This window comes from Melanostigma gelatinosum, assembly GCF_949748355.1.
Source record: "Melanostigma gelatinosum genome assembly, chromosome: 8".
NCBI lineage: Eukaryota > Metazoa > Chordata > Actinopteri > Perciformes > Zoarcidae > Melanostigma > Melanostigma gelatinosum.
The window spans coordinates 25,421,039-25,441,365 of NC_136641.1; the positions used below are offsets into that span (position 1 = coordinate 25,421,039).

A 20,327-nucleotide genomic window follows, 5' to 3' on the forward strand; every position below is an offset into this window, starting at 1 on the left:
GCGTGCAGTCTCCAGGTCTTTCATCTCCACCATTCAGGGTTTTTATTGCTGTTTTTCACTCACGTAAGATATTCTGCCTTTATTGAAGTCCATCCAGATGTAGATTAAATGTTTTATTTATGAATGAAACGCAGGTGTGGTATCTCGTGGAGAAGGGAACGGGGTCGGTCTCTGTGTGGGCTAGATAAGACACACATAACTCTTGTCTCTCGCTCCGTTTCCTCTCTCTAAAATCTAATTGCTGGTCTCACCCCATCCATTACAGTGGCAGTGAAATGGAGGGAAATTAGCATATGTATAAAGCCGGTGTCAAACACAAGATGGTGTTAACAGCAGGGGGGCGCACCCTGTTTTCAACCGCATCGTGTCTGTCTGTGTGTTTCTCCTGTAAAAGCGGTGCGCTCGTACGAGTTAATATTGATGCATGAGTAAACGTTTGTTTAATTTTCCTAAAGGGCTCTGATCACTGCCGTGGTCTGGGACGGAGTCAGACATCGTGAAGCCAATCTGTCACAGCAGAGGAGGCTGTGCAGAGTGTTTGTGTAGCATACGTACAGATGGGTGACAGATTAAAAGAAAACACAACATTAAGCGTGTTAATAAGGTGTTAGGCCTCCACAAGCTGCCAGAACAGCTGCAATGCAACTTGTCATTAGTGCTGGCTATCAGTACATGATACTTGTATACATGGTATTATTAAGGTATCAGTACATGATAACTTTTAAGGTATCAACCGAAGTACCAAGTAGTATTGAAACCGCTCCAGTCAAACGTTACCATGCAATTGATCCTTTTTGTGGCCAGATCTAGAAAAAAGTGTGTTTTGTACGGTGTGTTTGGCTAACCGCTAACAGCTACACAAGCTGCTGCGTTGTTTTGTACGGTGTGTTTGGCTAACCGCTAACAGCTACACAAGCTGCTGCGTTGTTTTGTACGGTGTGTTTGGCTAACCGCTAACAGCTACACACGCTGCTGCGTTGTTTTGTACGGTGTGTTTGGCTAACCGCTAACAGCTACACACACTGCTGCGTTGTTTTGTACGGTGTGTTTGGCTAACCGCTAACAGCTACACACACTGCTGCCTTGTTTTGTACGGTGTGTTTGGCTAACCGCTAACAGCTACACACTCTGCTGCGTTGTTTTGTACGGTGTGTTTGGCTAACCGCTAACAGCTACACACACTGCTGCGTTGTTTTGTACGGTGTGTTTGGCTAACCGCTAACAGCTACACACACTGCTGCGTTGTTTTGTACGGTGTGTTTGGCTAACCGCTAACAGCTACACACTGCTGCGTTGTTTTGTACGGCGTGTTTGGCTAACCGCTAACTGCTACACACACTGCTGCGTACCTCTCGGCCGCTGCTCTGCGGCTGACTTGTATTGTTTTGTAGGGTGTGTTTAGCTAACTGTTAACAGCTAACAGAACTACCAGTACACACACACTGCTGAGTACACCGCCGCAACTCAGCCACTGCTTATTTTGTCTTTGGTAAGATTTCCTGCATACATCGCCGCTTGTTTTTGAGTTTGAATGGTGTGTTTTAAGACGCCTTACAGCCCGTTAGTGTCTAGACGGGAGGGTTGTATTCATTCAGTCACACTATACAGCAGGCGGTGATCTGTTTATGGTCTGAACACTCAGTAACACGCTCTTCCAAAATCTCCTATCGGTGATGGAATATGACTCACACAATTTCCGTAATCATCAAACCATTCAGTGAATTTGTAACCCGTCTGTATATGAATGAAAGAAAAAAGGAGGGGGAGAAAGAACTAAGCTCTCAGTTCCTACCCATGTTTTGATTCAAGAAATGTCAGGGGAACCACAAAGATGTTGAGGCGAGGATGAAAGAAACAACATAAAGGCCATTTTCTATCTACAGACAAGCTATTGCCCCAAGGATAAAAAGCTCATAACACCACGGACATACTGCAGTTCCTCTTAGCCCTCATAAACAGCAGTTGTGAGTAGACAAATCCAAAAGAAAAGGAGATTTAAGTTCCCTCTCCTATGGCCACGGTACATTTAGTGTGATGTACAGGGCGCTAATAAGATCAGAAGTGAACACTCGGTGGCTTTGTGCTGGAGGCATCGCTGTCCTTAGCCAATATAGGTCAGTGTCCTCAATAACAAGTGACAATTCCACTGAAATATCCGCGCATATTAAATAATCACGCTCATAAATCCTCTCACACAGCAGTCCTTTGACTTCCCACTGTCACTTCTGGAGTTCAGGGATCATTTTAGAGATTTATGTCAAATTAATTAAGCTCATAAAGCCCCCGCACGTCCTCTGAGGCTTGATGTCAGTCTGCCTGTGGGGACGTGCCGAACTAAAGCCAACTCATTGAGCTGACAATCATCTTTTTTTCCCCTTGCACTCTGCACTTTTCCCTTTAAGTCAGTCACTTTTAAACACAAGTCTCCACATCACTGTCACTCCACAATCTGCAAATCTCCGCTTCTCTGTGTCCTTTTTTTTTGTTTTGTTTGTCGAGCAGTAAGTAGAGTCCGAGGATGGCAACCGGGGCACGAAAAGTTCAGCTCGAGATCTGAGAAAACATCAAAAGCAAAGCTGTCCTCCAGCGGGCCTTCATGTACTATTTACCATGTGGCAGAGGAAACGAAAGGAGGTATTTGTGATCGTTCAGCACTATCCTTGTTTCCTCTCTCCGATAATGAGGGGCTAAAAGAAGAGCAAGGCCCAAACATTCGTGTGTGTCTGTGTGTGTGTGTGTGCGTGAGAAGAATGCCAGCTGCCGAGCTAAAAAGGAAGGTTACTTATTTGCATAGGCTAATGGAGGTCAGGTGTATACTGAATGTGCCGGTCCACAAAGACGCGTGATCACATACGACGATGCACACTTACAAACATCAGTCTGCTCGACGTGAATCTGTTGCACTCTCCTCAGTTATAACTGCAATAAAATCAGATTTACAGTCAAGTTGCATAAAGGGGGAAAAAAGCTGTCTCGCTCACTGCACAGATCTAAAGACTGACATCCTTTTCAATCTCAATCAATTTAAAATGTTCTCTGTGTAGCCCTGACCAATAAGTAGATTGATTGGTTGATTGTCAGACAATGAATCAACAATTTCGATAATGGATTGATTGTCTAAGTCAGTTATTGAGCGACGAGACTAATGCTGCATTCGCATGGAATCAGGCCGACCGGATGGTGTGTTAGTGGACGAGAGCCGGGCGGAAATATTACCAGTGCCAGCAACGATAACGGTAACCAGATGTTACGTAGCTCCCTCGCGCCTGGAGAAAGTTGTTTAAGTTTGCATTTGAATATGAAACAAAACCTGCATTTTATAGCTACATGCATTCTAAAATAATGACATGAAATAATCAGTTGACATGAGTTGAGAGGAACATTTGCCTGTCACAACAGCAACTTTACTATTTGTGTTGCTGTTGCACCTTGAGGGAGCAGGCTACAAACAGCAAAGCCGTGTGGAAACAGGCTACTTTGTGAACTAGGGCTGTCAACAGAAAATCGGTTGTTTGGACAAGATTCAAATATTCATGATGGCATTCTGTACAGTATTTTCAGGAATGTTCGAGGGTACGAATATAGGAGTTGAAAAAAGAATCAATAATGATACTAATTGTTGGTTGCAGCCCTGTATCTGTCTGTTGATGTGAATTTAGAGACGCCTGCTTTCTACAGCCGACAGGCCTGTCCACATGCGTGTGTGCAGTGACGGATATCTGAGTCGGTCCACGAGCTCATTAACACACTATTGATTGTGGCTCAGCGTCAGGAGGAAAGTCACCGGGTGCACGATGATGAAAGGAATTTGTAAAATACATCATACGGGAGAGAGGAGGAGCAGAAAGAGAGCGAGAGGAAGACGGGTGGTGCAGATGTCTCGTGGGTTAATTACACAGGCTTCTCTGCACAGAATCAGACGTGTGTGAGTGAGCAGCTGCATGTTTAATGACATGATGAGAAAGGGACTGCCGAGACCACGTCCACCTGTTCTCTTCTACCAGCCCCCCCCCCCCCCATCCAGAAACACAGATCTACACAGCCTACAGGACCACATGGGGTCGATCAGTGTCTCTGTGGTGCTGATTTGCATCTTCCACATCAAATAACAGCATGCTGGTGTCAACAAAAAACAAACAAACACGACACAAGAGGCTGCACATGCAGGAATAAAAAAGCTGCATGAGGAAAGAAAACACGGCTTGTTTGTCCCGTACAGCCTCATACATACAGAGGATTTTAGACGAGGGAGGTCTGACTTCCTCGGCATGGATCGGTTCGGTTCGGCTCACTCTTGGTTATGATCTCTATTCCGTTTCCCACTGCAGATAGTTCCAACTCAGTGGGATTATTAGCTGATCGTCATATATGGATCCTTTCATATGCAACCAAACAGAGGAACGTCTGGATATTGTCCATTGCATGGCGTCGTTTAAAAAAAAAAAGTGGGTCGAATGAATGAACAAATATCGACGGTAAATAAATGGTGTGTTTGTGCAGGATGTCCTGCGTCGCGGTAGAAATTCCACCTTCTAGTATCGACTCAGCTCGCTTGGAACCGACCGAGATGGTACCAAAAACAAGTAAGAGGTGCTATCCACAACCGTTGCTGCTTGAAAAGCAAAACAAAAGAGCGAGGCGAGTTGAGTGGAGCCGTGCCGTGTAAATGCGAATCAGGAAGGTAAATAAAACGAGTACACACTGAACAAGCAAAGAATAGAAGCAAACATGCCGCTGGAGAAGTTTTACTTCTTTAATGTTGCTTGTTTTTCACTTTTAAGTTCTCCTCTGTTCCCATTTCCTCCTCTTGCTCTCAGAGTTTAAAAAGACCAAATATTGGAGTAAAATTAATGTGAGCAAAATGCATGGCCCTGAAAAAACTGATTAACAATTAAAGCTCTTGGTGGAGACGGCCTTTGAAGTTCAATGGCGGGAAGTCATGTTTGGAAGATGAACTGCGAGTAGCCCGATATATATATATATATATATATATATATATATATATATATATATATTTATATTCAGTGGCCCGCTGGCGCCTCATTCACTTACTTCTCTGGTCTTCGGGTCTTTCTCTTCTTCTCTCTGTTTTTTTTGGCAGCAGCCAACAGCCGTAATAACTGCTGACTACTGCATCATCAAGTCTTTTAATCCTGCGATCTTTATAATCCTTTGAAGGATATGCTGTGAAACTCACAGAGCAGTTACGATGTGATGTCAGCGCTGACATATTGCAGAGGTGCTTCATGCTATTGTCACACTAGATACTGACTCCGGACAAATTACTGCACTTCAAACAGGAATCACATCAAAGATCCCTCCAGTTGGCTCGCCATGCAGCACAAAGTGAGGGGGGAGGCCGTGATGTTTCTCATGCCGCTGAACTGAGTGAACCTGAACGACGACGGAACACACATCCAAACCTAAAGGAGAGCCGAGCTGACGTGAGGAAAGAGTGGCAGAAGAGAAGGAGACGCGCGTTGGAGGGAGTTTGATTGACATGAGGGTCAAGCGGTGTGAGATCTGCGCAGGAAAAGGAGACGGGAAGAGGAAATAGATGAAACAACAAACAATAAGTGTCAACGAACGAGAGAATGACGCAGGCCGCCGTTCCTCCCTTCATCAACGACCACACAAATGCTGCCAATGCAGGTTCCCAAGGAAAAGAGAGGCAACGGAGAAAAAGCATTGCCTGTGGCAGCAATAAGCTACACTCAATGATATGATATCTGTGTGTGTGTCAATCACACCTTGCACATTTTTGTTTTTCTTCTCTCGCATACTTGTCTTCACAACTACCCTCCATCTCACCGGAGACGTCTTCTCACACTCGCCTGTTTTATTTGATGAAGAAGAATAAAAAGAAAAGAAGACAGGATCACGGGAAGACAGAGAGAGGTGTGTGTGTGTGTGTGCGTGTGTGTGCGTGTGTCTGTTGATTTTCTGCTGACTACACCGACAGGGAAATCAGTCCTTATTATTGAACGTTATTATATATAATTATCGCCTCACGGTTTCATGCCGCTGTCAACCAGTCAAGTTATACTTTACATCCACTGCTGTCCAAAATGTCACCACTTCATCATTATGCTATTAGATGTTTGTGTGAAATTGCAATAATTTGCATCTGAATTCTTGAGTTATGGGGAAAAGTGTGCTTTGTAAAGATAAAGTGATCTTTGAGCATTAAGTTTTCAGTCAAACCTTGAGTCCAGGTGGACATTTGTGCCAAATTGGAAGAAATACCCTGCGGACGTTCATGAGAAACGACGCTCACAAGAAACAGGCCAAACGAACGAACGAATAGACGGACGGACGGACAACCTGAAAACATCTCGCCTTCAGCCTCTGCTGTCGCCGGCGCAGAAAGAAGCCATTCAATGACAACATGTGCTGTGGGACGGATGGGTGAGTTGGGTCTCAGTGAAGCCAACAGAGAATATGAAAGGCAGAGACGGAGCAAAATGTTACTGAATCACTGAATAACACATCATCCCAGTTGGAAAAGGTTGCCTCCACCTGGAGCTCATCCTTTAAACCTCTGAGTTACTCTGCGACTGAATGCAGCCTGAACAACACAGCGCTGACTTCCCTTCTGAGCGGCTTCCTCCGAGCTCATGATGAATCTGAGCCGATAGATGACGGACGGTGACGCCTCCATTACTGGCCAATGGATCCACATTTTTCACCCTCATGAAACACGCTCTCTGGAGTCCAGACTAAATATTTAATGGCCTCTCGCGGCGCCCTTGAACAAACCCTTGAACAAAGACAAAGGAACAACCCACTTTTCTTCTCTCTTTTCTTTCATTCCTTCATCTCTGTCTTCGAGTCTTTCCTTTTCCCCAGAGAAGGAAAAAGGACAAACCGAAACAAGAGCGGACATCTCGAAGGACTCTATTTTCCTGAGCAGCGCTCCGCTTTTAGCCTGAGAGGACGTGAAGGTGCGAGGAAAGCGATGCCATTTACGACGCCGGGATTTCAGGACCAATTTCCCGGCTCACGGAGATGCTGTTGCACGCTGGGTTGGACAATAACATGTAAAACTGCTGGCAAAAAAAAAGAAAGAAAGATGTGTTGCCATCTCCTGTGGAGGAGTAAAAGTCCATGTGAGGCGAGGAATAAACCAATTCACCGGCTATAGTGCGGGGGGCTAATGAGGTTCAGTGAGAGAGCCGAGGCTGTAACGCGAGGTCAGACGTTTTATTCCCTCTTCTCCACGGGGCTGATGGGATGAGTGGTACAATGCAGTGCTTCTCAACGCTGGGTCCCTCTGATGGTATTCTAATGTGCCATGTCGCTAACTGCATTCACTGTGCTCTCCCAGGTGTGACTTAAGATTCAAGATTAGACGGTAAGAATGAGAACCAACAGGACTCCCAGGCTACATCCACACCACTGCGTTTTTTAAAACGCATTAATACTCCGAAAACAGAGACGTTTGAAACGGCTGCCGCCGTCGTTTCAGTTTGAAAACTCCGGGGGTTGCGTCGTAGTCTGGACGGGCAGAAACAGCGACCTTTGAAAACGTTGACACAAACAAAACGTACCAGTGAAGAAGCAAGAAGACAACGAGTGTAATCGCCACAAACCAACCTCCATAAAATACTGTAAACAATGTGATTTGGCTGCAAAATATTCACTCAAATGTAGATTTTTAGGACCTCCTGTTTCTAGAGCATCTAAAAAAAGGATTGGCCTTCTTTGTGAAATACTAAGACACGTGAATAGAGTTTTGATCAGTGAACTGTTTGTGACATTCAAGTCAACATCAGCCTCGACTACCATTGGTTCATTTCAACATGAATCATAAATTACAAGTGTTGCTGATCTCGTTCACAATGCTAACAGCTAAATCCTTCATGTTATAATGCTACGACTGTCGACATGCGCATCAGGCGAGCTATTATTTCAGCGCTTTGCAACCACCACGCGAATGCCCCGTGAATGTGAATGTCATGTGACAGGAGTTTTCAGGCGTGGCGGCATGGATGGAGATTACTTAAGGAACGGCGGTAGAACGCTCCTCTGGGCGAAGATTCTTTTCATATATTTTTTAAAAAGCCGTTTGAAGACAAAAACGTCGTCGTGTGGATGTAGCCTGACACCCACTGAAGGCTGATGAACCGGCTGTGTATTAGCTCTCTCTCTCTCTCTCTCTCTCTGTATGTATTAAAGCGGCAATGAGTGGGAAAAGAGCTCTGCATGTGTTTGTGTTCATTGAAATGGAGTCAAAGTGTGTGTAAGTGAATGCTACTGTGAGTAAATGTGTGTAATGTGCATCTCTGAACCCAAGTGCCTGCTGGGCTGGCAACAAAAAGAACACCCTGGCCTCCGTCCAATGTCAGGTTTAGTCCCTCATACATGGGTGTGTGCAAATGTGCATGCTGGCAGGATGTGCGCACACGGTGCTGTGTAAAGAGGACAATAACAGTCCTTCCAGTGTTTGAGTAGCCTGTAAGCAGCTGGCAGGTCTGAGCCTCAGCCAGACAAAACACCTGATCAATTTTTCATTCAGTGACCGGAGCGGAGGAAGCGGAGCCTGCCGCAGACAAAACAACAGGCCGCCGTGGAAGTACACGGAGAAAAGTGCTTGAAAGGGCAAAACAAAAAAAGATCACCTTCCTCTCCATCGCCTCTCACGTACGTGAATCCCACAGCGAGCGAGGCCGCCGCCGGTGTCAGGTGCGTAGTACGATGAGTTCCCGGAACACGACGTGTGAATAATGTCGGAGAGCGCTTGTATACTCACAGCGACGAGAATCTGCGCGCCGCTGTGCACAACCTCGATGTACTGGTAGTCCATGAGGCAGCCCATGACCGTGATGTAGGAGTGGCTCTCCGTGGTGTGGACCCCCGGGGCCTGAGGCATCTCTCTCCTCACGCAGCCCGGCCCGTGTTCGCTCCACCAGGAGTGATGGGCGGAGATGTTGAATGTCAGCAGGTCGCTGTCCTGAAAAGGAGGAAAAAAACTTCTTTACTTGGACTCTATTCATTACTTATGATGTACATCCATGTATTCTTTATGAGGAGAAACTAGGGCTGTTGTACAAGAGGCAGAGGGCTTTTCTTTGGACACTTGCGATTAGAGATCGCTACGATAAACAACACATTAAACAATATGTTTTATACATTCACAATGTGTTTCACGTGCGCTGTACCTTTAAACTGTATGATAAATAAACTGTATGACAAACTCTCTTCATATGCAGTATTTGTAGGCAAAGGGAGACAATTTTGGTATTTGAAGCGTTCTGGTTTCTGTTTGTAGTCCAAGTAGAATTGACCAATCACGTTGGAGCAGGCTTTGGTTGAATGCAGGTAAACAGTTCATATTGGAGAGCAAAAAAATGGAGGAACGCATTGGCTGAAATGTAATCATGGAACCCACCGGCTATCATCTGACGACGGCGTAGCTTTTTATTGGTCTATAATTAGCTCGTAAACTGGCCACTTGTGAAACAATCCGATCTCTCGACTCCAGTCTCGCATCTCGACTTGTTAAGTCTGGCTTAGTCATTCAGGAACAGCAGTGCTTTGAGCTAAATGCTAACGTCAGCATGCTAACATGCTCAAAGTCCGTCCAATAGTTTAACTGAAACACTCTCACCATGAACCACAAACTACAGGTAAAAGTCAGGAGAGCCAAGTCAATAGGATTCATCCTCTTGGGACCACGACTGGATGCCATTTCATGGCAATCCGTCTGATAGTTGTTGAGATATTTCCATCTGGATCACAGTGATAGACCGACCCCTGTTGCCATTGCTAGACGACATGCAGCTAGCATGAATAAAAACACATTTTCTTACCATGAGCTGTGTCTAGACATGGAGGTATTTTTGGTTTTATTTGCCCCTTTGGTAAAGCTGCAGTCACCCCTTACGTTTGAGCTGAAAGGAATTGTATTGGTTGTGCTTAAAGCTTTGAAAAAGTCAAAGCAGCAATGTTTCTTTCCAGGAACAATGTGTCGCTTCCTTGGGATAATCCACGGACTTCAAAGGCAACAGTTTTCTTCGGGACTACTTCCTCGTGAATGAATCAGCCCTCTGAAGACTGTTGACACTGTGTTTTGTGGTTCATCCAGAGTAACAGGGACATTGTTTCAGGAAAGAGATTTTGCTGTTGAGTATGTTTTTTTTGTCTATCCTCCGTAACTGCATTGTGGTGGAGGCAGAACTTTCATAGACTGAGAACCAGGGCAGATAAAACTAAAAACATCTGCATGGCGAGACGCCAACAGAGGTATATAATAGACTGGGGTGAACCAGCCTTTTAATAGTCGTACCCATAGACTGGACATAAGAAGTGGATGTAACCCATTGTATTGTGGACTACAGCTTTGAAGCCTTAAGTTCGGGAATGGAAGTCACAGTATTTGGATTGGACCGTGGAGGAGTGACGTAGAGACCGGACCTGTCAATCACTGTGTAGCCCCGCCCTAAAGCATCCCCTGCTTTATGGTCTGTTTGACTCTAAATGGACCATAATGTACTAAATGAACATCATGCTGTATTGAAGAAGACTTGAAACTAGAGATTGAGACCATAAACTCATGTTTACAATGTTTACTGAGGTAATAAATCAAGAGAGAAGTAGAGTCATCTTCTCACAGACTTCAGGACGTTCATTGACACAAGACATGCCTAAAGCCCACGAGACGTGTTACGAGTATGTGAACCCGATCTAGGCTGAGCCGACAGACTTTCCGGGGGAACGTTCCATAACTTCTTTAGCTGTACCACATCAGTGGCACAACTATCAGATCCAGCATTTTAATACACGTAAGCTCTTGTGCACCCTGGCGGCGTTCAATTTGCCCACAGCCACATGAGCCCACGCATACAGACGCTCGCACCAATCAATAACCCCAATACAGCAATCTAACGCCGCATCTGCCCCTCGGCGACAAGACATGCATTATTAACAGGGCCGAGCGCTGTCAGGAAACATCTCTGATTCCCATCAACCCCCGCTCACACTCACGTGAACACATCGACAACGCGTTGGTATCGCTGCAGGCAACGACTGATCCTTGCAGTGAGTGGAAACTACTGCAGCAAGCGGTACACCATCCCTCTCTTTCTTCATGTTGATTACTCATCACCACCTCTCCGTCTCCATTTTCCTTCTCTGTCGTTGGGACCGTTGTCTCACACAGCCACAAAATCAAGGGTGGCCGAATGACTTGACAGATGCCATTGATTGAGCCTGCGAGCTCGGGAAACCATCTCGACCCAAACTGTAGCCGCACGTCAGAAGTCGATATTGAGGCTTTTGGCAACTTACTGTCAAGAGTGTCATTGTTATGCTCCCTTGCACCCAAAAGCACAAATCAATTCCTCCATATCATAGATTCAAGGTTAGTCCACTGATACTGCTCAAACAAAAGTCAATGCAATTAGTGGAATCACTGGAGACGCGGGGCCTTCTATGAAGCTCAACATCAAATGATTAGAATCTTATTTCTCGTGATTTATTATTTCTACAGAGGAAAGACTTCATGTTTGTGTGGGGAGCAAACCTGAGTGGCTGACTGGGTGTTGTAGACTCTTCTGGCTCTGACGAGAGTCTCACATTGACTTAGACCTCATAAATATGTGCAAGCAAGGTGGCTGCATACCGATGCGGGAGCTGGTGAGACTGTTTTGAGGGTGGTCTGCGTGTCTAAAATAAAGTCTGCAGTCACTGTGTGTGGTTGGTGAGAGAGACAGCAAAGCTGGGGACTGCATCCACACTTATGTGTCAGAAAACTTAAATTTATATGTATTTTATAACAACTGATAAGTTGACAGATCTATAAAACTGAGCTTCTTCAAAAAGAATCATGCAAAAGCACCACTTTAAAAAACTCAAAGTTCTGAAAAGTGACGCCAAGTGCTTTAAAGCTGCATTCTCTCTAATGTCCATCAGGGGGCGACTCCTCTGATTGTATGGAAGTCTATGAGAAAATCACTCTACATCTCACATGCCATTCAAAAACAAGAATCCTAAACCTGGCTTATCCGATGTTCAGACTTCTGGAAATAAAGGCAAATCAGCAACGTTTTGATAAAATAATGTCTCATTTGCATATTTAAACATACAAGAAATTCATTCAGAAAACTTGTAATTCAAATAATAACTGTCTTCATGTCAGGAATGAACTGAAGTTTCATGGTGAAATCTATTTGTTAATTTGTTACCCTATTCACCTGTAGTCTATAAAAGAGAGGTGTGTGTAGAGTAGCGGGGTGTCTGTCAGTCTGCCGGGCACCGTGGGGGATAAGGGATCAATAGGAGGTGACAGAGCATATGACTCTGACAACCTGCCCCCTCACTTAGAGGGCCTTGTCTCACACACACACACACACACACACACACACACACACACACACACGCACGCACACACACACACACACACACACATAAACACACCCTCCAGACCAGCCCCGTCAACAGCGGTCAAGGCTAGCCGAACAGAATTAGCTGACTCGGTTTTATGATCAAATATGTTGGGGACCTCTCAGGAAGCTGCGTGCCAAGTTCAGTCGTGCATGCGTTGAATGGTGTGTGAGTGTGTGTGTGAGTGTGTGTCTGTGTGTGTGTGTGTGTGTGTGTGTGTGTGTGTGTGTCTGTGTGTGTGTGTGTGTGTGTGTGTATGTGTGTGTGTGTGTGTGTAGGTGTGTGCGCTCCATTAGCCGGCTCTCCTCCTGGCCACCATATGCAGAGCTGGGAGCCCAGGCTGGCTCCATCTGTCTGGTTAATGCCCAGCCTCGGCCCCAAGCAGCTGGCCCCTACAAGCCTCATTATTCAACACGCAACAAACACACACACACACACACACACACACACACACACACACACACACACACACACAAGCAGTGAGAGACGGACACACTTGACGGAGCTGTGGTCTATCACACAATGAAGTCTCCAGAGCTTAGGGGAAAGGTGTTTTTCCGAAATTCATTTTGGCTGTGTGAACTGGTGTGAGATGAGCGTTGCCGACATGAATTCATTATTCTCAATGGTCAGGCGGGCAATTGGGCAAGATACCCATCAAGAGCCAGGAGAGGAGAGGAGGAGGCGTGGAGGAGAGAGAGAGAGAGAGAGAGAGAGAGAGAGAGAGAGAGAAAAGAGAGAGAGAGAGAGAGAGAGAGAGAGAGTATGCTGAAATGAAAAAGGCAAGTTTCATAAACTTGCAAAATGTGCAGAATAAATGACACAAAACAAAGATCAAAGGAGCAGTGAGCAGAGTGGGGGGAAAGGAGACAAGATGTCAGGAGGAGGGAGGGCAGATACGTTTACAGGTTGAGAGGCGAACACCCAAACACTTCTCTTTGTCTGGATAAATACGCATCTGAGCTGCACTCAGGAACCACAGGGGAGCCCACGGAGGTTTAAAACAGCCTCTGTGTGTGTGGTGGCCCGGGAGGGAGGATTTCTTTTTTCCCGGATTACTTCCCTATTAAGCCGTGAGCTTCCACTTGAAACTCAACAGGGAGGCGACGGTCAGCGGAGACGAACACGCAAACTATTTTAAAAACGAGTGCAGCAGACGTTCGTCGGGGCCAAATTATACATCTCTGTTGAGCAGCTGTGTGTGTGTGTGTGTGTGTGTGTGTGTGTGTGTGTGTGTGTGTGTGTGTGTGTGTGTGTGTGTGTGTGTGTGCGTGTGTGGCGCAGATTCCTAAAGAGTGCAGAGGGAGTGATTTATAGTTCGGTGTAGGATTCATTCTACATGGCTGTGTCACGCATTCATTACATTATAATTGTGTGTATTTGGGTTGGGGTTTTTTTCTCACACCGAGGCGCTCAGGGTTGACAAAACGCACCTGGTGGCAGTGCTTCAGATCTAATTACAGCTCAAATATATATATATATATATATATAGATATATATATGCTCAGTTCCATTAAAGCTAAGGCATGTTAGAAATAAAAAAATAAAACATTAACACAAGGTCAGGATTAAAACAGAATAAAAAAACAATCCCGGTGATATCGGGTGTCAGTACCCATCCCTAGTGGGCTGGTTTACGACTGTGATACGAGCCCAGATTTTGCTGTGATTTCACTGCGATGAACAGATAAAAAAGGACGCCGAAATAAATGTGTTATGATGCAGATCTGTAATAAGTCTGACAACATCTGGTTCTGATTCAACAACATCAGGACGTCGGGAGGAGAATCTCATCGCTGATACAGCATCGCCCCCAAACGGCAAAGTTCTCAGCACTTCCCAAAAGACACCTGCGGTGTCGGTGGCCCAACTCATAATACACATGGGACATAAATCAGCTTCACCCCCCCCCCCCCCCCCCCCACCACCAACAGACTACAACCGTGAACTCAGTGAGCGAAAAAGAAACATTCATCACAGCGAAGCCACCCGACTCCGCTGACGACGGCAGACTGAAATCGTGATAATTCTCACCTTGGACAGGCCTCCTACGTCCAGGTAGACGCAGATGATGAAGACGTTCCAGGCCACCCACAGAGCGGCCCACACCGTGTACTGGAGGGCAAACAGACACAGACGGATTAGCTCCATGGAAACTGAATAAAAGAGACGGGCTGAATGAATGAGCTCCCAGACGGAGTCAAGTCAGTGTCCTCTAACACACACATCGTCTCACGTACACACACCACACACACAATGAGAACCAGTAAGTTCAGCAGGTTTATTTGAGCCCCGAGGGAGCTGAATGGAGTTCACCATCGTTAATAAAATTGTACAGTCAGACAGTCGACTGTTGACAGACGCATGATTGTAAAACATTGTGAAATCCTCTCACTCGCGATGAATCGTGTTTTTAAAATGTCAGGGGTGTCAAGAGGAAGAGTAGCACCTGCATGAAGAAAATGACATGTTGGATCATGAAACCCCCTCAGCTGGCTTTCTCCGTCTCGTCCTCGTTTATCTCCCCGTCTGTCTTTATTTACCCTCTGTTCCCCGCAATCTCTTACTCTGCTCTTTTTTTTCCGTCATTAAAATCACCATCTGTGCTCTCCACTGACGCTGCTGAAAAATCGGCTTTTTATGCCGAACGTTATGGTTTAAAATAAAAACCAAAGTGCGTAAAAATCGACGACGCTTCACAGTGGCTCCAAACCAAACGGGTGAAACAACAGGCGGCACTTGTTTTGCACCGTGTCTCAAAGAATGACCTTCTCTGTCCAGAAACTCGACGCTGAGTATAAATCTGATGAGCTTCTTAGCACCTCCCAACACAGCCACCCCCTTTAATTAGCCCGAATTACCACGGGATTACAGTGATTTAAGGGTGTCGCAAAATGCACAAGAGAGCGCAGCAGACTTTGCAATTAAAGAGGAAAGGCAACACGTCCAATCAAGTGAGAACTTATGCAAAGAGAACAAGAAAAAAGACAAACATGAGGAACAAGGGTTATGTGACAGAGCCTCACCACCACGATGTAGCGCGGCCGGTACTGGATGGTGCCAAAGAGGCCGAGGATGACCATGATGATGTGGAAGAAGTTGGCGAGGATCGGGGCCCACTGGTAACCCAGGAAGTCAAAGACCTGTCTCTCTAAAGCCAACACCTAAAAGGGAGGGAGGAAAGAAACAAGATGTTACCGGGCAGACAAACAGAAAATAAAGTGGCGGCCTACATACACATGTGTACCGCTGACAGTCTGTAGTCTATTGAGGCAATGACTCAACCCCTGCTGAGCTAAAGAGGAGCTCACTGTTTTTCCGACCTTCCTGCCAACGGCCTCCAGGAACGAGAACGCTCCGGGAACTTTATGGGAGGCTTAATAATACCACTGCAGCCAGCTTAGGCGCTTATTGAAATATGTGCTGGCAAACAACGTGCATACATGCAGCAAAGCTAAACCCCCCCCCGACAATGAAAACACAAATTCCTCAGTTTTCCTGGTTCAACCTTTCCACTCATTCATCCAGGATCCCTTCCCTCTACCTGAGCTCTCTGCCGGCAACATTTTGAGCAACAGCAGAAAAAACAACAACAAAGCAATTAGAAGCTTTCAGACACTGAGTCCCGATTTGCATCAACTCAATTAGCATGCCATTTTTTACAGGGGGTACAAGGGGGCACAGCACTATATAATTAGAATTCCATCTCCAATCCAATTCCATTCCCAGTGTGTGTGTGTGTGTGTGTGTGTGTGTGTGTGTGTGTCTCAAGCAACGATGTGTTTCGTGGTGTGTCGACATGTCATTTCCAGCCAAGCGCTTGAAGATGGATGAGGGACGGAAGAATCTCTCGTCTCTGCCGCAATGATAAGAACGCACCATCGAGCACATTCACACACACACACACACACAAACTCGACACACACACACACACACAAACTCGACACACACACACACACGCACACCGGCGGCGGCGGCTGCTCCTCCTAATGTAATGGAAATGTTACCAGCAACCCGATGAGACATTGTGACAGGCAGGGGGGGGGGGGGGGAGTTGATCAAATGCTGAGTGATAATTAAAAGCGAACAGTCCTTCGCACAGAGGGCGAGGGCAATAACGCCGCAGACGGGGCGTAAAGCGAACTGAGGTGAGCGAACTGCGACCTGCGCCAAACATTATCAAACCAGAGCGTCACGGAAGAGCTCAGCAATCTGAAGATAGAGCCTTCACTCTCATGGAAGGAGGAAGAGGAAATGATAATGGCCGAGGAGGAAAACTGAGAAGGATGGGAGGAATATTATGAAGAAGAAAAAAAAGATGGCACGAAAAAACCCCAGATAAATGGGCGAGATGAGAGAAAATGCAGACATGCTAACGTAGAAGGACTGAGCTCCCTCCCTCTTAATAACTATGTCCACCTCCGTCAGAGGTGGACATAGACCACCTCAAGACCCAAAGCTGCAACACTTCAATTCAGCTTCTTTTTTTATCGAAAAGAAAAGATGAGCACGAAGCTTATGGCCTCCTATCTGTCACGTCAAGGTTTGCTAAATTGCATCTCCCTCCACAGGACATCAGAAAGAAGATAGGGTGTCGTTTATCGTCTCATCTCGAGCTCTCGGAATGTCCTCTGGTAATCCTGGTGGGGAAAGAAAAAAGAAGAGATTTACAAAGGCTCGGCAAAATCTGTTAAAACAGCTTTTATTCGATTTGGCTAACGGCCTTTGGGTCTTATCTGGGTGTCCTTGGTATTACTGCAATAATGAAAAAGCCTAATGCTGCGTTCACACCTTGTGTTTAAGGTCGTGTGTGTTTATTGGCGTCACTCTGGGCGAGTGGAGGAGGGGCCTACCGCCATGTAGATACCAACGTTTCATCAGCCATGCTGGGATGAAAACAGTAGTGCTGCTGTGCACTTCCCTCACAGTGGTGTTTCGTACTGATGAGGGTAAGTTGTGTGGAATAATATCGTTGCACTGTTTTCTTGTTTTCTTCGGGAATGTAACCGTTGACGTTACGTACTTTAGTTCCGTGCCGTTTTGACTGTGGGAAATATAAGTTTACTGGCTGTTTCTGTTCGCCTATTTGGCGCCATTTACTTTTACGTCAGGCTGCCCTGTCATAACGTAACCACGCAGATACTTTGGCATTCCTTTGTGTGAATTCTGTCGTCTTGCATGTTTAGGAGCGGATGTATACAGAGAGAGTGAGACCAGGAAGAATGTGGTTTATGTTGTCTTCTGCAGCGAATAAATGCTGGAAAACTACCGTCTGAGTCGTCTCCTTCAATGCCATTCCAAGTCTGTTACACTAACATTACTTTTTCTACTAAAGACAGGCGATGGTTAACACACCTTCTCCTCCCTTTCTGATTCAACAACGTCAGGACGACAGGAGGACCTTTTCTTCACCGAATCAGGAAAAAAGTTAATTACCACACACACACACACACACACACACACACACACACACACACACACACACACACACACACACACACACACACACACACACACACACACACACACACACACACACACACACACACACACACACACACACACACACACGTTCCTATGACCTGCTGCCCCCATGCAGAGCAACAATCGTGCTAATGAGCGTGAGCCTTCATCCATCCAACACACGTACGTATTCATGACACACACAGCCATGGACCCTTTCCCTGAAATATTATACCAGTCATTGAATTAACGACGTGTACAGGCATGAGGGCTGTGTGTGTGTGTGTGTGTGTGTGTGTGTGTGTGTGTGTGTGCATGCATGCTCCTATGAGATGCTGTAGTAAGCCTATCACGTTCACTGCTAACTCAATAATCCACCAAGATGACAACAATCAATCAAGAGTAGAAAGGCCTCTGCCCACCCACACACACACACACACACACACACACACACACACACACACACCCATACGGCACAATTAGCCCACAATTCATAGGAAGCCGGTTACTGGAGAGTGTCGTCCAATTTGATCAAAAGATACCGACGCTGTTCCAGGAATAGAGAGCCGGCTAACGCAACGGCCCGTAAAAGCCTCCCGCGAACGCAAATGACTCCCTCCAGGGCGGCTGAATCTCTTAGTGTGTATTTTGGTTTTGGGTGTGTATATGTGGAGAAGCATGTTGCCCACACATACCACTCCTCCCACCATAAATACTGAGCAATTAGAGGGTGGGTACGACAGCAGGATGCAACAAGCCCCTCTCTATCACCTCCGCTACTGCCCATCCTTTGTTCGCTCCGTCCTCTTCTCTTTTTCCCGCTTATCTCTTCATTTCCAGCTCCCCGAAAACCATCAATTATTCCCACTTTCGGCCACCTGACACCAGATTACCAACAAGGCTCATAGACCTCAATCATGCTGCTTCTCTGACACGCTGTTAGCTCGTGTGTATCCTCTAAGTTTCTCGCGGCTGAGCAGTAAGGAACGCACAGGTGGACCACAGCTTTACACTCTAATCCCTCCTTTCCTCAACGCCCAAAACCGAGAACATCAAAGTCCCCAATGGGAGGGGGAGGGCGACGAATAAGCGACACGGAAATGCAAAATACTTGCATGTGAACTTTTGAAAACTATTCATACCTGCAGAGATGCGAATTTGTGACAGCTGCAGCAATGTTCCGATAAAATGAATGACAGATAAAGACCACGTTATCTCCTCTTTTGTTCTCGTAATCTCCCACACAAAATCTGGTTAATTCTTTTGACTTTCTTCTTTGCATTTTTCTTGTGACTTACATGAGAAACACACCGCTCCGTGGTTCTAAAAAGGGTAAAGCAGAGAGAGGAGGATCTACTGTGGATGAACTGGTGTATATCTGTACAAATAGGTCTTTATGGGGTTCATGGGAGACCTGACGTGAGCTCAGAGTCAGACAGCGTCCAAGTTAAACTCAATCATACTCTAATCAGGTCACTTAAGGTCTCGTTTTACTGCCGTGGCTCTCGGGTCTAATACGTGAGTGGACCTGAATGGGTCAGCGTGTAATCAGTAACTGCTCTGAACACACATATCATAATCACCACACAAAAGAAAGGACGTTTGTGTGTAACAAGTGGAAATTGACACATGTTGCATGTTTTCATAAGACAAAAACACGAAGAAGAGGAGCAACTTTTCGTCAGATATACGAACCGTTGTCTGTACGCAGCTTCACTTTCAGGGGATCACAAGCTAAAAAGATTGTGCATTAAACGACAGGGAAAGATGTTTGAGAGCTACACACAGACTCACAGAACGAGGACATCTGAGCGACATCAGAACAACTGTTTTCTTCCAGAATGTAAATGAGGAGAAAGACAGTCCCAGAAACACCCCATGAACCAGAGGCCGGTGTGCGTGCTATGCTTTGCCCGGGCTTGTCTTTACTCTGTGACTCCCAGCAGCCAGTAAAGTACTTCTCAAAAACTTTCCCCAATCCAATTTCTCACCTCTCGCCTGGGTAAAGTCATTATGCGCTGGTGGCTGCCTGGTCCTTGTGTAACTAATGGTGCCCATCTCAGCATGTGTGTGAGTGTGTGTGTGTGTGTGTGTGTGTGTGTGTGTGTGTGTGTGTGTGTGTGTGTGTGTGAGTGTGAGTGTGTGTGTGTGTGGCTTTCATTGGGTACGTGAAGGGTTGGATAGATAGATAGCCCTTGGTGGTGCCTGGTCGAGCAGAGCTGAGACAGGGATTAAGAGGTAGGGTGCCTTCATAAGCCACTTTCCTCTCCCCTGTTTGAAACATGGTCTGCACGGTGAAACACACAGCTAGCTAGTCCCTTTGTACTTCAGTGAGTGCCGCTTGTTTTACGTGGTGGTGCTGAACAGACACTGAGTGAAATGCTCATCGAGTGTTTCTTGCAAAGTAGCCGCTGAGAGCCAATGAATCAAAGAGCTCTTTATTTAACATGAAATATGTTAAACTTCTGGAGCTCTTAGTG

The 20,327-nt window shown here is 46.0% G+C and overlaps 1 protein-coding gene across 2 annotated transcripts in view; it reads right to left on the bottom strand.

The window, feature by feature from the left end:
- Positions 1-20,327, bottom strand: part of nkain4 (sodium/potassium transporting ATPase interacting 4) — a 37,590-nt gene that overhangs the window by 9,529 nt on the left and 7,734 nt on the right. For both annotated transcript variants that reach the window (XM_079274302.1, XM_079274301.1), the window contains exons 2-4: positions 15,411-15,548; positions 14,419-14,499; positions 8,753-8,953 (exon numbers count right to left, since the gene is read on the bottom strand). In XM_079274302.1, the coding sequence (XP_079130428.1) occupies positions 8,753-8,953; positions 14,419-14,499; positions 15,411-15,548 (420 nt within the window). The remainder of the gene's footprint in view (positions 1-8,752; positions 8,954-14,418; positions 14,500-15,410; positions 15,549-20,327) is intronic.